Consider the following 26,852-nt stretch of genomic DNA (forward strand, 5'->3'; position numbering starts at 1 on the left):
CATGCATATGCCTTCACAATGGTTCGTCACTTCTTTAATGATGCTAATATTATGTATAATAGTTCATTCCTTTATAATGGTTTGCCACTTTTTCCAATCCTCCCAGTAATTAAAGATAACCCGGGCAGCGCCGGGTATTATAGCTAGTACTATATAAAATGCCAACTTCCACATATATACCTATGGTCCACATATCCTATATAAGCTATTATACCCCACAAAATAAAATAAAGAAGTTTATTTTATAATAAAACGTTGGCCCGAGATTTTAATAATTTTAATCAGACTGTTGAGATATTTACTGTAATGTTTTCTTCACCGTTTACCTCCTCTGTAACTCAAGTGTGGTGGCGCTGATGTAGCAGCGATAGAAAGTAGGTCGTTTACAATATATATGTAGGTTGGATTAGGGGTTAAAAGCGGACGAGACATATGCGGACATGTCGGAAATCGGGACATATGCGGACATTTTATGTTTACCAATAATCAAACATTAATGGCGAGTAATTCTGGCGATTTTTAAGGTACGTTATCTGGTCACGATCGGGTCAAAATCGAACATTTTATGTTTACCGATAATTTAACACTTATTGGCAAATGATTTTGGCGATTTTTCGAGCTACATTTTCTAAATGTGTTGAATGGGAAGGAGTGGGGGGGGGGGGAGAGAATAAGAAGTTCCTGGAAAGTTTGAAGAAGAATCAATATATGTCGGCTGCCGACCCCATAGGAGATTGTACTATGAAGAAGAATGAATTGATTGAGAGCTGGGAGGATTAAAATCAATTGTCGCCTTGTTTTCTTCTGAGAAACGTCGTTTCCTAACATTGCCGTCCGTACCTCCAAATACGACTCTTATCCAGCCCATGGATAAAAAAGTAGTTTTAAAACTTTGAGAAGGTTTAAATCAAAGGACTTTTAAGAAGGTGTTTTGCAATAATCTCTGTCTCAGAATTAACAATCGCTGACTTCTGCAAACATAATTTAATAAACTAATACACTACATTCCTCATAATTTTTATCCATGAAGCTTTGCAGCAAGTGGCTTACACAGGGGCGCCGCTATCAGACACGGGGTCAAGTGCATCTCAAAAATTTCGAGGCATCAAAAATGTTTAGGACCCCCTTAGCCCCGATTTTATATATTTTGTAGGGAGGGGAGATCATCAGCTATTATTTCAGAATATGCAGGAATGCTGAGAAATATCCTAACAAAAAATTTTAAATACATAATAAAATGTAAATTAAAAAAATTAATGATAATTCAGTACTTAAAGGTAATTTTAAAGTAATGAGAGGAAACAATATTCCAGAAACTGATGAAAATTTTAGAATTGAGGAATTAAAAATAACTGTAAGAAATGGATCTAACACCAATGAAAATTCAGAATTAATTAGAAAAATATTAACACAATTGATTTTTTTTAGAATGAACGGAAGAAAAAATTCTAGAATTGATGAAAATTCGGAATTAATGCAAGAAATAATTTAAGAATTGTTGTAAGCCTCCAATAAGTTACCGTGAGTGTGGGGCCGGGTGCAACCGCACCTGCCGAACAGCTCTAAGGGCGTCTTTAGACTTACAGAACCATGAATTCCGTTTGGGACGCATTGTAGCGATTGCTTTTCAGGCAGAAATTTCGAGTGCTTTGACACGTAAACTGCTCAACACTAATTTTATTGAGATATAGATGGCTTTTTTTTCTCAGCCAGAGATATCAAGGAAACAGTTATTTTTCCGGATATTATGCTGAGGTGAGCTCGGAAAGAAAAGTCATCACGTCTCCGCCGGGACTCGAACCCAGGCCCTCTTGCATACCGGGCAAGCATGCTACCATCTACACCACTGGAGACACATGAATCCGCCTTCCTAATTTCACGGTGGAGACGTGATGACTTTTCTTTCCGAGCTCACCTCAGCATAATATCCGGAAAAATAACTGTTTCCACTAACTTTATTGCTAAAAACTTTTTAGTGATTTCAGGGTAAGTTTGAGTGCTCGTTCTGTGTGTGAATCTGGCATTATTTTTTTTCAACCGCTCTAATTTTTAACATAAAGTGAAAACTTAATTTCAGTAGTACTACATAAGCAGCACACAAATCGCATTTAAATCTGCGAGTGGAGTTTACATCACTAGAGAGCTTGAATCAATGGAATGAATCAATTTAATCATGAAAAGTAATAAATACATAAATCGGAAGATAAGTCAATACTTACGGGCCGGACTTGGGCAAGTGTGAAGGTTGGCCGCAACCGGGGCGTTAAATGTTAGAGCCGCAAAAACGTGATGAATGAAAATACTTTGATTTGCATTTTAATTTAAAAACTTCGTTTTCAACAAAGCGAATGCATTTAAACCTCGCTACAGCGATACTCAATATAACGATAAATTACTCTACAACGATATTTTTTCAAGCCTTGTTTGAAAATGCCTATACTCTAATGTTAAACTGTTACCTCTCGACATAACGATATATAATCCCTACATAATCTACAACGACATTTTTTCTTGGTCTGCAGAATCGTTGTATCGAGGTTTCGCTGTAGCTTAAAATTTTGTCTAAAACCTTTAAAATTCAGACATCGAACCCTATTCCTCTTGCCTAGGGTTTTCACAAAATCCCTTCCTCCAAGTCAAGTAAAGGATGGAGGTGGATCTAGAGTGCTCGGACGATGGGTTGCTAAGTTCTTCTTTTAAAATTTTAAAAATTACACGAGGCAGACATACTTGCCCGGCTGAAAGAGTATGAAGTTGAGGTCCTGGGTAGGTAATCGGTTCGATTTCTCCGACAGCTCTCAAACCTTTAAATTTCTGGAAGCAGCGGGCAATATCGTTTAAATTTATTGTCGAATGATTTTTTTCTATGACCATGAAATAGTAGTTTGATGTTCATTCTGCCCATGTAAACCTGTCTTGCTCCAGGGTGTTCATGGTTACTCAGGGATTAGGAAACTCAGTTTTCGAGGGCCACAAAATGTTTAAGCCCGTCGTTGATAATGAAGTAATGCGTATTTGTAAATCAATAAATGCACATTTTCAAAAACACACCACTCAATTATCAGATTTCAATATGCAGGTAATGCACGTCACATGAAATTTGTGGTACATTTATGTTCAGAATAAAAGTAAAACAACATATATGCATAATGTACATTATACATACATTATACATACCGTGTATACATTTATATATCGTATAATATATGGAATGAAAATAAAAGAATATATTTAGGATATCACAGAATAGATCAATGCAGTAATAATATGCTCTATAATGTTGCATTTTGTCCACTAAAATGAACACAAAATGATATTAAATTAATTCAAGGAGAAGCACTTGCATGATTTTCTGTTATGGGTTTTGAATGTCTTTCATAGGAGGCTTCGGTAGAGTAATCAGCCATCATACGCGAGGCTCGAGCTTGCCTTGATAATTCTGTTCCATTACTTTCATATCTTGATGAAACCGCCTCTCTTGTCATTAAAATGACTCAGATTGTCTGTGAAATTGGACCAAGTAACTAAGAAGAAAATGCTCCTTTGTGCTCATATTAACAGCCTATTTTTCAAACGTTTGAAAATTTTTAAATTCAAATTACAAATTAATCGTATTTTACTGCAATTCTTCATCGTTCTCTGCTTTGTAATCATTCAAAAAATTCTCAACAACCGATACGAAACATGATCAAACTGAAGCTTTAATATCCGTCAAAAATGATGAAAATTTCGAATCTTTAAGAAATTTATGAATTTGAGAACCATCAAAAATCCCTGCTCACAGCTTTTCATTGTTCAGTCCAGGAAACGTTTTACAAATTAACTGGAAGCACTCGCCACTTTATTTATTGAGTACCTTTATCGAATTGTTTCACTAAGCAGAGTTTTATATGAAGTGTGTATTTTGTCTATGAGAACCGCTGGCTCTCTGAAAATATTTTCTTTGTTGTCCCAGTGAGAGGTTCATCAGCTCAAGATCATGACAAATAACGAATGTCTGATGATTTATACGTAAATTTTGCGCATAAAATTTCGAAATTTCGCAAAAATGAAATTTTCTAAATTGGAGATTTTACATTTATTCGCAAAAATGAACAAAACTAACGATATATTTTTCTTTCAGGTTTCATTTTGAATCTAAGTAATAAAATACTTAATTAAAAGCTAATATTTCAGTAGTCTCTCCATGTCTCCTTCTTTAATAGTACTTCCCTCTGTGAATAGTAACGGCGTTGTAGGTACATAATACATTCGATCCTCGGTTTACGAAGTTAATTCGTTTCTGAGGTAAGTTGGCAAACCGAAACACATAGGAATTAATGTAAAAATAAATTCATTCGTTTCTAAGACCCCGAAAAGTGTCAATTTTTACACTTTTTCACGCTCAAGTGAGAAAGAACTCGAAACCTATTGAAATAATCATACTGACACTAAAAACACTTTTTTCCAGAGAAAATCCAGACTTTACGAGAAAACGGGCATATATGCTATACCAGGGCAGAGCCGTACCCATGTCTAGTCTGATTAATTTCATCTATTAATCTCAGTGTCAAAGTTCTCGAAACTTCTGCCTACAAAGCAATCTGGCTACATTGCGTTCCAAACCGAATTCATGGTTTTATAAGTCACTTGCTGCCAAACTTCATCAATAAGCTCTACGAGCAATGTGGGACATTAAAATGTTTCTAGAAATCAGATAGTAGTAATTATATATGTGTCAGAGGTTATTGCAAAACGTGTTTCAAAAATTTCTTTGATGAAAACCGTCCCAAAATTTGAAATGAAATGCTGATCTACGAGCTGGATAAAAGGTGTCGAATTCGGAGGAATGCATTTGAAAAAATCGAAATGCGGCCGTAGACACTTCAATTTCTCCACTATCATTTCGAATTTAGTCAAATATTTTCCTGCTTGAGTGTTCGTAAACCGAATCAATTTTTGTTGTTGGTAAACCGAATTTTACGCAAACCGAGACTTTCGTAAACCGAAGGTTGACTGTGTCAGCATTCTTGCTATTAGTTGGACTACGAAGACTTTGAATAACTGCCTTTGCAAAGTAGGTAGTAGAATTTCATTATATTTAACATGTGCATGGCCATCAACAGAAGTTTTTTAGATGACTACTGAAAGTAGTATGATTCTATTTATCAATGACTTCATACCATGCCATAACGTTGCGTATCTGGAAACCATGTCAGTCTTCCTTATAAAGATGTCATGGGTCTTCGCAGTCCTGATCTGTAACGAATTAAGTTATTGAATTAATAACAACGCAGAGGAGATTGGGTCTGAATAGGCAGGTCCAAAGAAGAGAAACTAGAAAAATAATTGTTTTAATGTAATTATTATACAGTATGTCATCAAATGGAAGTAAGTTACTTATGGCCGTTAACTGCTCATGTTTCAAATGCCGCTACACAAGTAGAACGCGGATGGGGCTACAGCTTTGTGACCCAGGATAAACCTAGTATTTTCTTAACATTTTTTATTATATTTACCCTTAAATCAATATAGCCCCCCCCCCCTCCCCTCGAGAGTCGTTTTCTATCGTTTTTCGGATAATCCGAGTCGGTGCTGTGAGTGCTGAGCACCCATGGTAATTTTTGTCATGCATCCGACACCTGCAGAATCGACCAGAAAGCAAATTTATTTGTTTAAAACAAAGATGAGTACCTACTGGTTCGAAACACTTCCGAAACTCCTGATCTTAGTCCTTGGTAATTTGAGGTAGTCTCGGTGCCATTCACTCCAGATTTTCGACCAGTAACCCCAGTAATTTTTCTCGAACGATTGAATATAAGCAAAGGAAAAATTCGGCTTCTCACTTGTCCGGCTCCCTCCTCCGGTCCATACTCCTCTGGAGCATTTTAAATAAATTTCTTACTAAATGTAGCTATTAGTGCTCTTTACCCATTTTCGGACAAGTGTAACTAATGATGGTTCATCAATAAGAGCTGCAATGGGGATCAAGTTAACAAGCATAATCAAGAACAATAAAAAAATCCTGGACCACAAAACGGATAAGTTTAGTTAAACGTGGGACGTATGGTCACGCTTATTTTTTTCTTCAATAAGGTGGAAGCTAGCATGAATTACGCAAGTTCCACTAACTGAAGGTTGTACCTAGGCCAGATACGTTTTGAGCTCCTGAATGAGACAAAGAACATCTAGAGAGGAAAAATAAGAAAATAAGTCGTAAAATTTATGATACATTACTATATAGTTGGGAGTAAATAATGGCTGAGACATTTTCTTTATTAAAAACATAAAACTGGTAACGAGTGTTGAAAAGAAAATTGATTCCATAAGTAAAACTGCGATACAATACATCATCGTTAAATTTTATTGAAAGATTTTTATTGCCAAGATAACGACAATTACCAGTTTTTCAATATTTATTTAAATAAATTGCATAATTAAAATTCAATGTCAATCATTTGAAATTACAAATAATTTTATTTTCAATTAAAAACACAAATTTTAATTTATGATTGTGTTGAATTTTAAGAAAATGCATACTCGGCCGCCGAGTATTCGGTTATTCGCTCAAATCACTATTCGTCCCATCCTTAATAAGACAGTAATAGAATTTCAATTCTGAATCAATTAAGCATGAAGATCGCATGTATCTACTTGATATCTATCATTTCGATTCATTAAGCTCAACTCAAAGATTTTTTAGTAGACCACCTATTATATGCAAATGCATAAATATTAAATAATACAGTGGATCCCGCTTATAACGTTTTCCACAAAACTGTCATGGAAAACGTTGTAAGCGAGAACCGCTTTAAATGGGAAATCTTAATGACAATTACAGTCGATCCTGCTTATATAGTTTTCCCGCTTAGTACGACTTATTCTGGTGTTTACAACTCACTAATTCGCTCTTAGAATTTCCATTTAAAGCATTTCCCCGCCTACAATGTTTTTGTGACAGGTTTTTGAAAAAAATGTTATAAGCGGGATCCACTGTACTTAGAGTTGAGACCACAGAAATAAGTCGTACTAAGCGGGAACGTTAAAAACGGGATTGACAGTAATCGGAATAAGTGTGTGTGTGCATAGTTTTAGATCACTTCAATAGAATAAAATCTTTTTTTAATGTTTCTGTCGAACTAGTTCACATGTTTTCTATATTATCATATTTCTATCCACGTGTGGCATCTGTGAGTTGCCGTGATTTTTATTGATTAAATTTAGTTCAGTTGATGTAGTTATTTTTCTTTTCCCACGATATATCTTGCATGTACGATCAATCGATATCGTTTATGTATATGATCGTATAAGTGCTCATTAATTTATGTATGATTTTACAAATTTTCCCTCTTATGAAACAATCAACTTCCTTTGGTTTGACAATGCCGTAGTCCACGCACTGTGCTGATAATACTCAGGCGAGATTAGTTGTAGAGACCCTTCCTAGGATAGAAATCCCTCGGGATAAGACTTATGATCACCTCCGCGCCGAGTCCGGTTATAATAATGACAATAGTTCTACTGAAGCTATATATTATTATAGTGTTGGTTATGTCGGCGTGTTTTTTTTACGTGTAGCAATCCATCACTTGTCAGTGGGTTCAAGAAGGACGGGTTTTTTTAACTTGTTCTGGCGACTGGTAGACGACTCACGTCTTTCATTGTTCAAATTTAACCAAAAGTTTCTCTGCATGTCTTTATAATGTCCATCAAAGAGAAAATCGCTACTTAGTAGCTTGGTGGAAAAATTAGGGATAAACCGCCAACATCGCCGGCAAAATTTGTCCGATTTTGACCCGGTTTCTTGTTGTATCCATTTTGTCGCCATTTAACAGGTTGGAGAAACAAATGGGAGATACAGTGCCAACATTGAGAGCGCGGCAAAATTTGTCCGATTTTGACTCGCTACCGTCATCAGGGTGTTCAAGCCTTTTCAATACATGATGGTAGCTTTCCAGTTACCCCAACCGTCCAAAAAAATGTGGATTTTCTCAGTTGAAAAAAACCGCCCTCAGCGGTTGCAGTTGTATCTGTGCGTTGACAGAATAAAACTATAGATGATGCCTTCCCCCACAACGACAACCGCCTGCAACCGCGCCGTAGTCAGGTCCCGGCCTTAGGAAAGCAGGTAGGAAATAAAGCATATGCAATAACGCAGTGTCTGCCTCGCATTTTACAAAGACCGCCCCATTATCCCTTGGGTTACGTAGGAACCGTGTATGCAAATACTTCTCCCTACTTGAGCCTCGGGTGGTCCAGCAACACCCTTATTAATACACCCTTATTATTTCTCAGCTAATGAATTCTAATAGTTTGCCGGCCACCTGTCTGTTTATATGATATTTGTCACGCAGACAAATATCATAATTACAATTCTGAAGTGTGAGATAATGAAAGTTATTTTTAATTATAAATCTTGATGAGTTTTATCCCTTTCTAATGAATAAGATAACATTAAAATATATATTATAAATTTCAATTTCCATTCATTTCCACGTCACTAAGAAACACAAAACGCTGTGAGGAAAAAAAGAAATAAAACCGATTGCTATTTACGAAAATGCAATAATATTTATGATTTTAAAAGAAAAAGTGAAATATTTTTTTCCACTCGGGGGTTTTCATGTAATTGCGTTTTTTTTATATTCAATTTTACGCGAGAAAAATTAATTAAAAATAATAAAAAGTCCACGGATGAGAGAATCTCATAATAAGTTTTCCGAAAGGGGCTCAGTAATCAAAATAGTGGATTTTTTGCGGTGAAGTGTCTCATGAATAATAATGAATTAGATTCAAGTGATGATGATGATAATTGTCTGTACAAGGTTTGAAGCGATGTTAATTTGGTGGCATTAATGATTTTTCTCGACTTATTCTTGGTTTAAATCCTGCCTCTATTTGCACAAATGTCTTTATGATTAGTTGTGCACAACCTTCTCCAAAGTTCGGGCCACAATGATAAACCAGTCAATCAAAGCCATTTCACGATTTTTCTGAACCAAATGTATCGATATTAAATTTTTTTAAGGTTATTATCTAATACATGGCTTTAGAATGGTCAAGAATCTTTGAGTTTAAATGAAAATTAATGATTTCAGAAATGTTTAAATTTTTAGAAAGTTAAATTAGACGTGAAAGATACTTCACGTTATTCCAATGTTCATTCAAAACCTTTATTTTATGTGAAAATTTCACATTTGTATCATTCAAAACTAGTATGTAATTCTAAATTAAAAATTATCCATGCTCGAGGAATTTGCATTTTTAAGGGACGAAATCGATCGCATGAGCTGCTTGCCTAAAAACGCAATCGTAGTGAAACTGGATAAGATTTTTACATAAGTTGATAACATGAAATATACATATGACATACAGTAAAACCTGTTTATACTGTGTGGGGGAGCTAGGAAAAAATATTGAAATATTGTTATTTGCAGAGGTTATATCGTTGTAGACACTGAGCATTTGCGCCATTTCCTATTGAAAAGGAATCCCGCCGGAACGAAAGAAAATGTCGTTATAGCCAGGTTTAACGTTATACACAGTTTTCACTGTATTATCAAAGAAAAAAAAAGTTTTTTCCCCCAGAAATTCATAAAATAATCACTAAGAATGCAATACATTGCATGAGGGGAACTAAAACCCATACGTACATGTGGCCCATGTTACGTCTATAGTGGTAGAAGCAAAGTTCCGTGGAAAATTTGATAAATTAAATTTAAAACCAATCAATAACTGCATGTGGAGCATGAGTGTCAGTTTACTGTAAAATACTTGAAATGACTTGTTCAAATCCATTGTTCAGGAGAAAAATAGAGAAAAATAGCACAAAATATTCACTCAAAATTTCACAATACTGTATATACAGGATGCATACATAACAGGGTGTATGCCGTTTTACTGGCGAGATGTCAATTCTAGAGCTATACGGTATACTTCCAATTTTAAAAAGTATACAAATAACGTGCACTACTCACATATGCCATTCATGTGGCAAGGGGTTGTGCAGTTATCAAAACAAATTAAAATAAAAATTTTCATACACGGTTTCGCTGTGCTCTAACTTCCAATTGGAAAGTTTTGCCGTCTCTTCTGACGCCAACAAAGCAAAAAAAAAACCATGTTTCTAAGTGCAATATTCACTGAGATAATCTAATTCGAAAAACGGGGGAAAGTTGGGGAGAAAAAACAGCGTTAAATGCGGGTAAAACGGTTCTTCCGGATTTAAAGCTGCATTTTCAACCAACTTTCCTCCGTTTTTTGAATTCGAATATATCAGTGAGTATTGCCGTTAGAAACGGATTTTTTCTTCTTCTTTGGTTGGCATCAGAAGAGACAGGGCAATAACTTTCTGACTGCGGTTTGGAGCACACCGGGAGGGTATAAAAAGTTTATTTTTTTTTATTTTAATAACTACACAACCCCTTCGAATATGAATGACCCCCCCCCCCTTTATATCTGAGTACTACATATTTGGAAACGTTCCTAGATGGAAATGTACCTCTAGGATCAACGATTTGCCAGTATAAAATATCATGCAATATGCATATAGGGTGCATAGATAACAAGGTTATATACTCACACCACACTCCCATTCACCAATTGTTTCATTCACCCCAAAATTCGTAAATACAGTCGAATCCCGTTATAACGAACACCAAGAGACCGGAGAAATAACTTCAATATAAAGAAATTTCGTTATAAAGAAATTGCAGGTTTTCGCATTGTTCCTATGTAAATTTATCTGTGGTATAAGAAAAATGTTCGTTGAAACGAGATTTTCGCTATAACGGTATAGTTTAAAAAATTCATAAAAAATGATTGAATTGGTATATTTGAATGTAGTTTGCGCAAAAGATTTTCTCACGAAGGGGGATTTTTGGTAGAGGGGAAAAAATTATAATTACAAATTTTGTTTATATATATATAGAGAGAGACACTGCCAGAGTGTTCACCAATACGCATCTTTACCCGTAATTTGCGGATCAAAATTCCTTTCCACGCCTTCAAATTTCGTTTAAGACTGGAAATTCTCTTTCAATTTTTGGATTTGTTCTGAGCGAGTAAAAATTCTCTATTTTTCATGAAATATATCTCTCATTTTAAAAAACTTCCCCTTAAAATTTGAAGAGGATTGAAATTACTTTACAAAATTTATTTTTTTCGGACGGCACTGGACGCTGGACATTGCAAATCACTGGAAATATGCAGATCAGAGTCCTATCAAAATGCCGAGTTTACGATTCACAGCTCATTTGTGAATTTTCCTGTTACTGGCGCTTACAAAAATAAGGGATCTCCCTTAATAGTCATTCATAGTGATCACGACAATAGTGATCTCAATGAAAAAAAAAAAAGATGTAGGCCCTTAAATAAATATTATTGGGTCTGGCGCTCTGCATCACAGTTCACAGCCACAAAAAGGTTTTCATTGCGATGTTGACATTGGTGGATGAAACACCGTTAGTGATGTTGTTTTACCTCAACCATGAATCCACGGCTCAAGTTTGACGAATGTTCCGGACACAGAGGAGATCGAAGAAAAGTAATGTGTATAAATTCCGTGATTTCCTTTCATGCAGCGCTCTCTATCTACAAAAATTGGAACTAACTTTTTTTCAGTACAAAATAAAATCCCCCGTGAAAATTAATTTTTTCTCAAACATCATATTTGGGGAAAAAAATTTAAATACAAGTAAAGGTGCTAATTACAGCCGAAAATTTTTTGAATGCAAGTAAAGTTGCTAATTACAGCTAAAACGTTGTCAAATGCAAATAAAGTTGCCATCTATTGTTAAAATTGCCAATGTAGGAAATAGAGGGTTATTCCGTGTAAAATGTTGTTGACCAAAAAAAAGAGGAGAAGGTTTGACGAATACGGTGATACCTCGCTACAACGATATTCGATATAACGATAAATCCCTCTACAACGACATTTTTCCAAGTATTGATTGGAAATGTTAAATTGCTCCATTAATGTTAATCTCTCTACAACGATTATTTTTATTTGGTCCGCAGAGCATCGTTATATCGAGGTTTCACTGTACATGACATGGATATATTTACAGTAAAACCTCACTACAACGATACTCGATGCAACGATAAATCAATATACATCAATATTTTTTCAAGTCTTGTTTAGAAATGTGCATGCTCTAAAGCTCACTAAACTGTTCACTCCCGATAATAATTACGATAATAATGATAATATTTCTACAAACATGTATCTTCTTGGTCCTTGGTCCTCAGCATATCGTTATAGCGAGGTTTCACTGTACATGAACATAATCAATCTGATGATAGACTCAAAATTATTTTAAAACTATTTATAAGTCCCAAAAATCATCTTAAATTCTTGGTTTCAGTGAACAATAAGATTTCGAGAGTAAAAGCCTCGTTGAAAAAACGGGACATTTTATAGAAAAGGAAAAAGAGCTGGGACGGCGAGAATTACGGGAATGTCCCATAAAATACAGGTCAGATCACTTTTTTCTGGCCTGAGAACTGAAAATGCTATGCACCCTCTTACTGTATAATATCGTAATTCAAATAAACTGAGGACAAGAGGATTTTTCTACTCAACCAAGTATCGTTCAATATGCGATACTACACTCCGATAATGATGCGTAATAATGATAGAGAGAGAGAGAGAAGCCACAGAGAGTTCTGCTGCCGATCATCATTTGAACGATGTGTCCGGGAAAAACTTTTCCGAACGGAACTCTTGATATAGGTGGCGTATCGGAAGTCCCGAAAATGACGTCACAGATCGAAAAAGCATGAGCGGGGTGCTTTTCCGGATTAGGGAATACCACTCTTATGAGAGTTTCCTGTCCGGGAAGGTTTCTTGTCACGATCCGGGACTGAAAGTCATAGTGAAAAAAATTCGGGGGAAAAAATTAAAATTCCATAATTATCATAAACTTATAATTATATATATACACTATCATATTAATATGTCGATTTTTTAAATGATGCGGTTTTTAACGGATAATTACGACTTTCATATACGAAAATATTTGATGGAATACAAAAGTGTATAAAAAGAGCTTGAAATTTGATGAATTCGTATCACCATGGCTGTTGATGGGGATCCCAAATTGATGGGAGAAGTTTAAATTTAAATTAATTTTATTTAAAAATTTATCAACATGGAAGACGTGTCGATGTTCCCCGACATTGAAAACTATGCCGTGTCAGCTGTACCTAGTATATTGATAACAGCCAATTTCACGGACTATGAGTCGTCGTCGTCGTCGCTGGAGGACGATGGCCACATGAACTCCACCGGGAGGACGAATGGCATTAGAAGAGACAATTTGCCTGATGATGCCGCGCTCATGATATGCCTGTACTCGACGATATTCTTGTTGTGCGTTGTCGGCAACTCTCTGGTCATCTTCACGTTGTTGCCGAATAAGAGGATGAGATCAGTGACGAACGTCTTTCTCCTGAATCTTGCTGTCAGTGACTTGCTCCTGGGAGTCTTTTGCATGCCGTTCACTCTGGTTGGGAGTTTACTGAGGAATTTTATATTTGGAGCGGTGATGTGCAGGTTGATCAATTATTTACAAGGTAAATTCTTATCATTCAAACCTTTCCTGCAATTTAAAAAACAAATTTGTTTCGAGCGATAGTGATAATTAGTACTGAATATTTTTGTTTGAATGAAGAAATATATCGTCCCAATCAGATCTTCATTCTTGCAATTACTTAACTGAATTATTAACCTTAATAATTAGAATTAGATATTTATAATCTCAATTTTTTTTTTCAAAATCTTTTCCTATGGTTATTTAAGCTCTTTTAACCCATAGCAGAAATCCCTTAACCAGTTTTAAAATGTCATTTATTTTTGTTAAGCGGCATTCTTCCAGTTTCCATCAGGTGCAAAGTAATGTGAGCAGTGTAATGTGTTACATTGAGAAATCAGCTTTACAAAACATGTGAACTTCCCATTGCAAAAAAGAAAGGGGGAAGAACAGATAAATTTAGCGTAATAATACTCAGAAAATCACTCAGGTAAAAGGTTTCTCTAAGTAAAAAAAAAAGACTTTAAAGAAGGCGAGATATCTCGTTATACCGATATCTCGATACATTCTGTTCAGAAAAATCGTGAAATGCCTTTGTTTGACTGGTTTATCATTGTGGCCCGAATTTTGGAGAAGGTTATGCACAACCAATCATAAAGACACATGTGCAAGTAGAGGCCGGATTTAAACCAAGAATATGTCGAGAAAAATCATTAATGCCACCAAATTAACATCGCTTCAAACCTTGTACAGACAATTATCATCATCATCACGAGAATCTAATTCATGAGACACTTCACCGCAAAAAATCCACTATTTTGATTACTGAGGCCCTTCCGGAAAACTTATTATGAGATTCTCTCACCCGTGGAATTTTTATTATTTTTAGAATTTTTAATTAATTTTTCTCGCGTAAAATTGAACAAAAAAAAAACGCAATTACATGAAAACCCCCGAGTGGAAAAAAATACTTCGCTTTTTCTTTTAAAATCATAAATATTATTGCATTTTCGTAAATAGCAATCGGTTTTATTTCTTTTTTTCCTCACAGCGTTTTGCGTTTCTTAGTGACGTGGAAATGAATGGGAATTGAAATTTAGAATATATATTTTAATGTTATCTTATTCATTAGAAAGGGATAAAACTCATCAAGATTTATAATTAAAAATAACTTTCATTATCTCACACTTCAGAATTGTAATTATGATATTTGTCTGCTTGACAAATATCATATAAACAGACAGGTGGCCGGCAAACTATTAGAATGCATTAGCTGAGAAATAATAAGGGTGTATTAATAAGGGTGTTGCTGGACCACCCGAGGCTCAAGTGGGGGAGAAGTATTTGTATACACGGTACCTACACAACCCAAGGTATAATGGGGCCTGTTAGAGAGTCGCCCATGGTTCTCCCTTTTGGATAATATTTTTGTCTCATTTCTTCCCACTGTATCTTATCCAGGACCCCATCTTGGGAGTGAGATCCTTTCTACTTACTAGATAGATTTTTCCAGTAAATATATGATGAACAAAAAAGAAATAAGTTCGGTCTCCTGAAAAAAAAAGGGGGGAAGCTTTGTTCTACGCAGGGCCGAGGGTTATGGGCCGTCATGTGCTCCCGGGCAAAGTGACACTTTTGTGGGTTCGTACTGGGCGGGAAGTAATTTATATACAGTCAAACCTCGTTAGTGCGTCACCCGGTTAACACGTCACTCCGCTTACCGGATCACTTTTTTGGAAGTACCAATTATCCTCAACCAGGAATTGGCACAGCTATGGCTCACTCTGTTTAACGAGTCAGTCCGCTTATAAAGTCATATTTTTGCTGTCCTAAGAGTGACTCGTTAACGAGGTTTGACTGTATTCGTATACTGTCTCTTGAAAATCAGACACATCGTGTAGACTTCCTTTGGACATGAAGGCCCGGGAATAGCCCGGATATACCCATGCTTTATGATGGCCCTGGTTCTGCTGGATTCTGAAAGTATTTACACTTTTCAATCCCTCTTTCTCTCTTTCTTCCACTGTACATTTTCCTTCACGTCGCAATACTTCTTACAGCTCTCTTCGGCTCCATTATCAACTTTCCAATGCTTCCTGTTGATCTTTATTTCCCACCAGTGGCTCCTTTGAAAACGATGGGGAAAGCCGAGTAATATTTTAAAAGTGTATTATTCTCTCCTGGGGGAAAACTAGACTCACGGTGTTTTTATAATATTATATAAAGGCAGAATGGTCTTTGTATGAAATCCTAAAAGAGTGGGACACGCACTTCGTATTTGTTCCAAATAGTGGCATGGCTCGGAGACGGCCACTCTCATGTGTTCTATGTATTGATTTAAGCAGTGGGGACTTCACAGAAAATTCTGGTAGGGTGGGCCCCAACCCATTTTTTTTTCCATTTTACTATTATAATCTACTATTTTTGTTAGTTATTTTTTACATAATCTATACATCCATGACGGATGAAAATATTAATGCTCTAATTATATAAATGACATATGCAGTGAACCTGATATTTTTTCAACGTTGAAAATTATCTTTCAGGTTTTAGTAGTTGTCATCCGCACTCGTTTATTGCATTATTTAACATTGTGGACATTTATACTGCTTCTTCAATATATTTATGTTCAAATTTAGTAAATCAGAAGTAGTAAAATATGACCTGTATAAAACGGACCATTTCCTTTCTCCTGCTGAAATTCAAATTACCAAAGTTCAATATTTTGCCGCTTGGTGCTCACGCGTCGAACCTAATGATGGAGTGACCATTTGATACGCGTATTTTACGAGACACGTATTTTTTTTCCTTTATCAGCGCTTTTGAAAATATTCCTCTTTTAATTTTATCGAAATCATTTATAATCAATTGCTATTCAATGCCATTAAAACTAGTATCAAATCCAATGAAGAATTAATGACTTGGGATTTCTCAGAGATTTGAGTGTGTGTGTGTCTTCGCGCCTTCTACAGATTTACACATGCACATTTTGGGCACAACTCAAAAAATAAATAAATGTTTCTCGGAGTTATGGCAAAAAGCGTAATGGCCGATAGTGTCAACCTTGATTTGAAGCGATATCGAGTATATAATCAAACTTACGACAGCTCTTTAGCTAGAGAAACTATTCATCAATGACGCTGCGTGATTTTGAAACCATGATTTGAAACCATAATATTCCACGGACTCCATACAAAACGTTAAGAGAACGCAGATTCCGCATTCGCGTTATACGACTCGTAATACACTTAAAGTCTAAAACCCGGATGCAGCCACAGCATCCATTTGAATTTCCTTCCAAGTTATTCCTGAAATTACCAAGAGTATATTATGCCATTGGAAAGCAACGCGAATGTCACGTTCATACATTAAGACTTTCTATTCCGTTCACAAGATTTAAAAAAAAATTTTAATCACGTCCCATACTAATACTATATTACTATAGCACCCGTTTCATAACTATCCGAACCATCGAACCGGAATTTTAACTGAAATTTGAAATTTCAGATATGTGATATTTCTACTTAATTGTAACCATAGCGTGAATCGTGAGATTCTAAATACCGGTATGTACACACATTGTCCGGCCAGAAAAAAAAAATTGTCATCGTGTACCGGGTGTCCTGTAAGTTGTAATCCGTCCATTATCTCATCAACTGTTCGTCGTTGAGGTATGGTTCCAGTTTGAAAAATGCTCAAAATGTGTTCACACACACATGAAATCACACTGCACCAGTTTCAAGAGTGAAAACACGGCGTCATAAAATAAAAACTATAAATTTTTATATGGTCCCTCTCCGTCCTCTAACTTACTATTAGTGATTTGTTGGCCTGTATCTCTTAAGTCCAAAAAAATCATGTTTCTAAGTGCAATATTCGCTGAGAAATTTGAATTTTCATAAACGGAGAAAAGCTGTGAAAGAACAGCATAAATGAGGGAAAGGAGCGTTGCCCTCGTTAGTTTAGGCTTATTTTCGCTTAGTATTCCTTGAAAACAACACGGCCAAATAAAGGATTATGTAAATCAGGAGGCCGGGGCGACAGTGATCATATATTGTGTATACCTGTACATCAAAGAACTTCAACCTTTTTCTAGTCGAGAGCACTGCTTGTATCCATCACCAAACGAAGAACACCCCCGTACGGCATGTTTGACGCGCCAATAAGGCTTGAAATCAGGATGATTTCAAATACTTCAATGAAATTTGTACAAGCTGTTGACCTGGAACATAGATCGGGTGCCCGCGAGCACGAAATCGGACACGAGCATCGATCACTCTGGGTGCTTCAGAGAGCACTGTAGTGCTCGCGAGAAACGAGTTGAAGATACCTGCTGTACATATACGGTCCGTAGTAAAACAAACGACCAATCTAAAATGGGCACTTTGGATATCATTTCGATTGAATCGTGCCTCTAAAATCATTAGCTTGAAAGTTAAAGGGGTGGAAAAAAAGGACTTAAAACATGGATAAATATATTGAAAATTGTACACCATCATAATGATTGATCTATTCGAGTAATATTCATATTTAAGAGAATTCATTTTCAAATGATACTTCCGAGACAATTTAAAACAGAAAGAAAGCTGTTTTTAATTATCTGAATGAAATACGAATAATTGCAATCTTTTGTTTCATGTCCGTCATAAGAAAACAAAAGAAAATTACACGAAAGACATATCCAATTTCTTCAATATATATTTACGTATTTTATATCCCGATTGAATATTAGTCGATATTTTGATAAATTTTTCAACTTCGTAGATAACTTAAGGGTGTAATTTTTTCTGCGACTAAAATACATTATTTTTCAATTGAATATTATATTACATGGATTCTCAAATTTAAATTTAATTAAAATTCTGATATTTTGGTATTTAAAATTGAAGTAATGAAATAATATCGAATAAATGAAATTTAAATAAATAGAGAAATGATGTTATAACTAAGTTATATCTACGGTGAACCGTCGATAATTTCCATTTTAAATATAAAGTGTATACTTAAAAATAAATTATTTTCATTATAAATACTGGAATTATATATACAAATTTGAATATCTTTTAAACAATTCCGAAGGGAAACTTTGTGTAAAGAATTTTAAAATTTATACATAATGTATATTGAAATTTATTAAGAAAAATTATATCTTATGTGTAATTATGTTATCGTTAAAAAATTCTATTAAGCTAATGCCAGGAAAAACCGTTTTACCCGGATTTAACGCTGTTTCTTCCCAAATTTCCTCCACTTTTTGAATTCGAATATCTCAATGAATATCGCACTTAGAAACATGGATTTTTTTTTTTTTGGCGTCCGGAACGATAGGGCAATAACTCTCAAAGAGACAGGGCAACAATTTTCTAATTCGGACACACAGGGAAGACCGTATAAAAAAGTTATTTTTTTTGTATTTTAATAACTGTGTCAGCCCTTGAAACATGAATGACACATCTGAGTACTACAGATTATTTAGGAACATTTTTTCTAATTGGAAGTACACCTCCAGGATAAACTGTTCGCCATTAAAATGCCGTAACCCCCCTGTGTGCTATACACTCTTTGCAATTTTCTTCAAGACGTTCCGATTTTTATCAGGCCTCGTTCTCGGTTTCTCAGTCACATGATCTGTCCACCCTACTCTGGGCCCGCGCCTATCCAATTCCCGTTCCGTAAATCGATTATGAACCTACTATATCAGAATCGATTTGTAACTTGGTGACTTCTGTTCCTACGCAAACAGTGCGGAAAATTATAATTTATGGTTTGACTAATTTTAGGTTGCCAATTGTTGACCACACTCATTTTGAATTCCGTATTTCTTTCAAAATTTTTACAAAAAAAATTATATCAATTTCAACATTTTTTATGAGTGCAAACGATTTTCTTTTTTTGATTCTGCAACTTAAATGCAGTGGTATTGCTTTTCGGGCACGTACAATATTACTACGGCGTCTGTTATTTTAAGTTACATGCCCGGTCGGGCACGTAATTTTTCGGAGCCTCGAATTTCACGTCTTGCACGTGATATTTTTATAATTTGATAACACACACGAGTCAGTTCCTGATTCTCTCTCACTTTCTATGAAATCATTCTATTATATACAGCCCTCAAGCAAAAACGAGCAGAAAATGAAAGGCACAAGAACATTTCGATTCAGAAAAACATGTTTTTTATATCTAATCAAACAAAAAAATTCTTTTTTTTTATCTCAAGGTGAAAGAATTCATTTTGTATTTCTTCCGTAGAACTTCCGACGTAATATTACGTTAAAAACATTGGACGGGTTAGTAAATGTGCTCTGAAAGTGTGAATCCCGGCCAACAATTTTCAAGGACGTCTTGGTGACCCGTCGAGGTGACATATATGAATGCCGGTTTAGTGCTTTGAAATGGCTCTTTTTTTAGACTATTTTGGGGAATGCACCGGTAAACGCTGACTATGCTATAACTAGGGATAGGATTTCTATGAATTTGCCTAATTTTTAAATGCATTTTGCTTATTTCACTGTTTTTACGCGATAGGGGAATTTTTGCATTGATTTTCAGTAGTTTTAGGGCAGTTTTTATTATCTTCGGAATTTAAGGCATATTTTGCATATTTTAACATAACAATGAAGAGAGATTTTTTTCTCCATGCTCTCTCTTCCTTAGCTTCGTTCCCCGCAATTGGCAAATTTAGCAATAGTTGGCAATTTTTCTTACCTTTGACATCGTTTTTGGCAATTATTGTAGATTTGTTTTGGTAATATTAGCAACAAATGGAAGTTTCATTTGTGTACTTTTGGCATCATTTCTGAAAATGATTGGCGTTTTTTTAAATAATTTCTCGTATTTTTCTCGAAGAAATATGGTCAGCTTATTTTATAAAAACATATTTTAGGTCATTACGGCATAAGGGGCCATTCAATTATTACATAAGCGGATTTTTAGCCATTTTTGACCCCCCTCCTACCCTTGCCAGTAAAATTCAACGAAACACTGACCCCCTTCCCCCTCCCGTCCATCAGCAAATTTCGTCACCAGCTTAGAATGGTGGTTGATGACGTGAGCAACCTTCAAACCCCCCCCCCCCCCGTCATCAAAAGTCAGCAAATCCGAAACTCCCCGATGCTGACGTAATACTTGAATGACCCCTAAATGCATTTATACAAATACAAATACAACGTCGCAACTGGCAAAATGCTCAACGAGGTGGCTGAGAAAAAGATACCCATAACAAATATGGATGTCATGTATTTCAAAAATACAGCAACCCAATTAAAAACACAATTTTGTAGGTTCTTAGGTCATACAAAAATCCTAGCCCAACTACTAACACGTGTTTTCACTCTCAAAACTGGTACAGGGTAATTCCTGAACACACTTTGATAATTTTTTAAATTTGAACCATACCTCTACAACGAGTGGTTGATGAGATATAATCCGCAATAAGGATTTCTGATGTTATTCTATAACAAGAAAACTACGGCACTATGTAAATATATTTTTTTTATTCAAACATTATATATTTGAAAATCGCATCTCCGAAATATAATAGTCATTAGCTTTTTCCTCTTAACCGTGCAATATAAATAAGCTATTTGCGTTTCGCTAGTTTGTCATTCATAAATTTCATACGATGCTGTTCACGATTCAAGAGCATTACATACAAGTGGAACGGAAAAGCCAAAAAAACAAACCAAATCTTAAATCACTTCAGCTGGAAATACCGAAATGTACGTCAACGACATTTGTAAGACTCTGGTAATGGGAGCCATTTTGTAGCTTCTCCTCGAAGCTTTCAAGCTGAATCGAATTTTCGGTCGAAATATTGAAGTAATATCTCGAGAAATATATATATATATATCATAGAGCTACTGACAGCTCGTTTCTCGAGGTTTGTTGGTTTGATTCCTTTATCTATGTAGAAACATATAAAAGTATATGTTTTTATCACCATCACACTCCTTCGATGCATCATTCGTTTCCCGGTTTTTGTCGTTCCTTTCCTGGAGATAGTGTCCATCAATGGACAACGAGATAAAAGTTAGCGATGCTTCATTCTTCTCCTTCACCTATTGCGGCATTTTTGTGTTTGTTGTTGATATGTCATTTATTGGGTTTCTGTTTTTAAGAAGATTTTGTTTTTATATTAGAGATAGTTTGTTGTTCAAGACTGTTCATGTTTTCAACTTTTTAACACTAGAAGGGCCGGTTTTTAGGTTATAACTTATGACCAACAGGGCCTCTGGCAGTCATTTTGACTGCTGCTCCTTTTTTAGTGAAATTTATTTAATCATACTAAATTTTTACACTGAGGGGCCATTCAAGTATTACGTAAGCATATTTTCAGAGATTTTTGACCCCCTTCCCCCCCCCCCATTGTCAGCAAAAGCCAGCAAAACACTGACCCCCACCGTCAGAAAAATTTTGTCACCAGCTTAGAATATTCCATATCTTCAAAAAGGTGTGGTTGATGACGTAAGCAACCTTCAAACCCCCCTCCCCACGCCTTGTCATCCCAAAGTCAACAAATCCGAAACCCCCTCTCCTTCCCGCCACCTCGATGCTGATGTAGTACTTGAATGACCCCTAAAGAAGTGTTTTGAAAGACCCCAGTGTTTTGCTGACAGGGTGGGGGGGGGGGGTCAAAAATGGCTGAAAATCTGCTTACGTAATACTTGAATGGCCCCTAACACGAGAGGGAAAAAATCATTTGTTTGTACTATCTGAGCTGACTATTGCGGTTGTTAAGAAAAAGGCTGCATAATGTCTCTTCTCAACGCATCACGCTTCTATAGCCCTGTTTATATGGGAAATGAGAAAGCCGGGTATTTTTTTCATTCGGCAATAAGGAGAAATTGTGAAAGATTTTGGGAAAGGAGATTGGAACCTCAAAAATCTACCAAAGAAGAAAGAGTGTAAATCTTTCCTACTCTTTCTTTCCCTATGAGAGGAATAAAGTTGGCAAGCAGATTCTATTCACCAAACCACCCCCATTGAAACCCGAATATTGCACATGTAAACGCGGCTTATGTGTATTATTAAGAAAGAACGTTTTTGTCTACTTGATGTATTGGACGCGAATTAAGTAATAATAGCCAGACCGTCTCTTTCATAGATGCATTGCATGCTCAGAAGAAAAAACTGCATATTGTCCGGGAGCAGAGGTGCAGTTCTTAAAAACGTTCCCCTTTGTAATTTGAAAGTTCGTAAAATTTGAGTGCCAACTGTAGTATGTATCGCATATGACGATGTCTAAGGTGGTTGCGGGGGAAATTACGGAGCAGTATTTTTTTTTCCAGTTTTTGCCCCGGCTATATACCTCGGCGTATTCCTGGAAAATAATGCATAACACGGGTAATTTTGTATTTCGAATAGCTGTCCGGCAACTTAACGATCATTCCATTCACTCCGAATTCTGAGGTCTTGTGGTTTCCTAGCAATTTGACAAGGACAGTAGAAGTTAAACGAAGACATCTTTTTTGCAATCCCATGGGAATTTTCTCTGCAATTCCTACAGTGCGTGCAATTCCTGTTGCACGCTACAACAGGAAAAGACCTACTGACAACACTAATTATTTTATTCTTCAAATACACAGGGCGCTTCTTGAATTCGTAAATACTTTATAAATTAATAGAAATTGGAGCAATTGGTATATTCGAATGTGGTTCGCGAAAAAAAGTTATTAGTTCCGCCCTGTTATAAACTCAAAGATGGATGACGAGCCCGTTCTACTTTATAGCCCTTTCAGGACCGAGCATTAATTTTTTGGAATTTTTAAAATGTTTCTGTGTTTTTGATACTCAAAAAATGCATAAACAAATTTTGAATTTGTTTAATTTTTTTGAAGAAATAATTCACCTCGTTTAGTTGTATTTTAGCCAAGGTGATGCACGGTATATTCATCTTCACATACAATTTTTTCCAGAATTTCATTACTAAATTTCATGTAATAAATCACACTTTTCACGGTGGCACTTTCTTTTGGAAGCCATTCTAAACGCGCACCCCTCCCCACCCCTGAAAGTTCAGCATTGAGTGCTGCCCTCTGATGAAAGCCACAAAAGTTAATATTCAACATATTCTAACTTAAAACTTATACAATCCTTCAGGGCTTAACTCCTTTAGGTCAATTCAATAGAAAAAATTGTACAGTGATAAAAAAAGCAACCCACACATTTGTAGCACCAGGGTTTGAAAGTGATAGGCAGTCTTATATGGAAACAATCTCAGATGGGGCCATTTCAATCCGTCAATGTGTCTCCATCTGAAAGGAAAGAAGTTATGCTTGCATTAAGTAAAGTAAAACATAAGAGTGTGTTACTCAGTGCAAATTGAATGTATGAATATTCCAACAAGACATCCAGTCAATGTGTAATATCAGTGGTTGAATTTCAAATTGTACACACTCCATGCCAGAGAAAATGTTTATAGATATTATCATTCTGGGAAATGATTGGTGACGGCGAGTACTATTTGATTGCTCTTGCTGTGCGCTTGTTTTAGAAAACATCTAGCGCCCCCTCCCCGCCGTACTTCCAGAGATTAAATCTAATTTGATTCATACGATTAGGCTTGATTTAATTTACTCGATGAAAGTCGGGGTAGTTCGTAGGAGGACATGGAAAAAGCTGATGTAATAATTCAGTTACGATCGATTGTTTTTGCTATACTCGTAAGACAGCTGATGAATAGCTTGGAGAGTCATTGATCTCCTGCTGGCGAATGGAGTCTCTTAACGTGACCGTATATATTAAGCAAGATTTTCTAAGAAACTGCGATGAGTAAATAATTGATGAAGAAGAAAAAAATGTGACGTGGCAAACGATACATTCACCCCACGCATAAAAAAAGTTTTGTCCACATTTTTACAGCATTGTTGCCAATATTGATCCTTCATTGTTTACCCCCATAAAAACGAATTGAAGACGAATAATTTTTGAAACAACGGACGTAAAATAGGCGCTGTTAGCATATTTTTGATAGAAAAAAAAAATACAGGGTGTCCCATAATTTGTAAAAATGAAAGGAGTCGAATAACTTGAATGGGGGTTTGGGAAAAAAGTTATTTTCCCCTAACAGCGAGTTTTTTTTGGTACTGGAACATAAACTAGTTCAAACTCTTGTTGGAAGAAGGAGCTGTAAACAGGTCAAGCATTAATGACTGGACCTGGAACTTTCGTCAATCTCTTCTATGTCTGAAACGTTCGTAAAGTTTCAGCTAGCGATTCTTGAATGAGGTAAAAAAATTATGCAACCTTATCCAATCGCAAGTGGCGGGAAAAGTCAGAAATTAGCTTCTATATTGAGACTCTGATTTGCATATTTACAGAGATTTGCTCTCGTGTAGTTGATCTCTATCTACAAAACTTCAACTACTTTTTCCCGTACCAAAAGAAATTCTCCATTCATCAAAATAACTGTTTCGCAAACCACATTTAAGTATACCGGTTCCTTGAATTTTTATAAATTTTTATAAATTTTTAAACTATTAACGAATGTATGGGACACCCTGTACACCAAAACGGTTATTTAATTAATTAGAAGTAAATTTTTAAATCAGTCACAATAGGTAATTAATTATTTTACTGTTGTGTATAAACAGATAATCTCTAAGTAAAGTTTTGTATGGTTGTTATACGAGAGCAAGTCATTGGAAAAATTCAAATTACATTCCTTTAAAATGCAGGGTGCACGATTCGCAGCTCATTTTTTTAATATTCCTGTTACTGGTGCTTATGTTTTCATTGCCATTGTTGAAATTGGGGGATAAAGCGCTATTGGTGAAGTTGTTTTATCTCAACCACACGAAACACCAGCTAAAGCTAGACGAAGGTTTCGGGCACAGAAGAGATTTAAAAAAAAAGATTTAGATCTCCAATCATATTGCTGCCAGCTGTTTCCGTAGCGCCATCTATCCACAAGAATTTGATATAAATTTTTTCCTTCTTCGTGAGAACAACTTTTTCGCAATCTGCCTTGAAATATACCAATTCTTCTAACATTTATGAATTTTTAAACGATTCACGAATTCACGAATTCATGAAAATATTCTAAAATCACTATAGATGAAAAAATATCGCTGCATGGTATTGGCATATATCCCTATGAATGTGGCCATTTTTAACACAAACTTCATTTGAGAAATGAGGAAAATTCTTATTCCTGTCATTGTCGTATGTTAGAATGCTCCAAAAAATATTTGACGAAATTATAATATTTACATGAAGGAATATATAGAGTACTAAAACAAGAAAAAAAAACGTATTTTCAAGTTCCATTATGCAAACTCTTTTTCGTGGAAATGAGGCCGGGAAATAGAGGACAATAAAAACAGAACCTTCGAATGCATCCATACAATGAAAATATACAGTTTAAACAGAGAGAAAAAGCAGAAACTGATGAAATAGCTGGTTGAAATGCTTGTTATTTTCACCAAAATTACTATTTCGATGTCCTTTTTACGAAGTGACGCACAAATCTTCGGGGGAAAAAAATGAATGAATAAATAAAATAGATAAAACAAAAATCCAAACAAAAGATAAATGACAATAAAAAAGAAGAAAAATAAAATTCTTGAAAAAAAAGCCGTAAGAACGTAAAGTGGAAAGAAGTGTTTTATTTTTCTGCAAAAACTTCGAAAATTTTCGCTTTGCGTCGCGATAAGGAACGGCGGTCTCTCTAATATCCCTTCCTTTTCCTTGTCTTTTTCCCTTTTTCCGTTTTTTTCCATTTTCACGGAAAGAGAAGAGTCGTGAAGAATATTTATGTATAAATATACAAACTTCAGAATGGTGGGGGGAAAAAGGAAAAGAAACCACTGGTTTTTTTCGCTCGAAATTGATAAAAATATTCAGGAGTTGATATAAAAATATTCCGGATTTTCCCTCACCTGTAAAAAAGAGAAAAAAAGGACAGCATTTGAATGCGTTTAAATGTCATTTCATTTCAAAAAAATCAATGATTTTGCAAAGAATCAGTTTTGGTAGTAGCTGGCATACTTAAACTATTTGGAGATTACACGTACAGCACGTGCAGAGAGTCATGATTCTAATCATGAATCCATCCCTATCAATATGTTCTGCCGTTCCGTTTATACAAGCATATGGCAAAGTGGTTTCGACGCAGCGATACAAGCAAACAACTTTCCCGATAATATACTTTTGAGCTTAAAAAACTTAACAACCAAAACGTACAAAACTTCAAAGTAAACATATGAAAATAAGGCAGATCTATATATATAAAATTGATTTTCTCCGTCTGTTCTCTATACAAATCTACAATTTTAGACCGATCGTCGCAAAATTTTGCATACATTCAATCATCTATTACTGACCCGCCCCCTAGAGACATGC

The 26,852-nt window shown here is 35.5% G+C and overlaps 1 protein-coding gene across 1 annotated transcript in view; it reads left to right on the plus strand.

Annotated features, from left to right (window-relative positions):
* The first annotated feature begins 12,838 nt into the window (after nucleotides 1–12,838).
* The window catches only part of LOC149070157 (cholecystokinin receptor-like), a 49,026-nt gene continuing 35,012 nt past the window's right edge, over nucleotides 12,839–26,852 (plus strand). Inside the window, exon 1 of the mRNA XM_089249529.1 lies at nucleotides 12,839–13,554. Coding sequence (XP_089105655.1) covers nucleotides 13,131–13,554 — 424 coding nt within the window. The 5' untranslated portion in view covers nucleotides 12,839–13,130. The remainder of the gene's footprint in view (nucleotides 13,555–26,852) is intronic.

Source organism: Pholcus phalangioides, unplaced genomic scaffold (assembly GCF_987345545.1).
Source record: "Pholcus phalangioides strain wild (caught in Gottingen) unplaced genomic scaffold, Ppha-v1.0 ptg000022l_1, whole genome shotgun sequence".
In the NCBI taxonomy this organism is placed as follows: Eukaryota; Metazoa; Arthropoda; class Arachnida; order Araneae; family Pholcidae; genus Pholcus; species Pholcus phalangioides.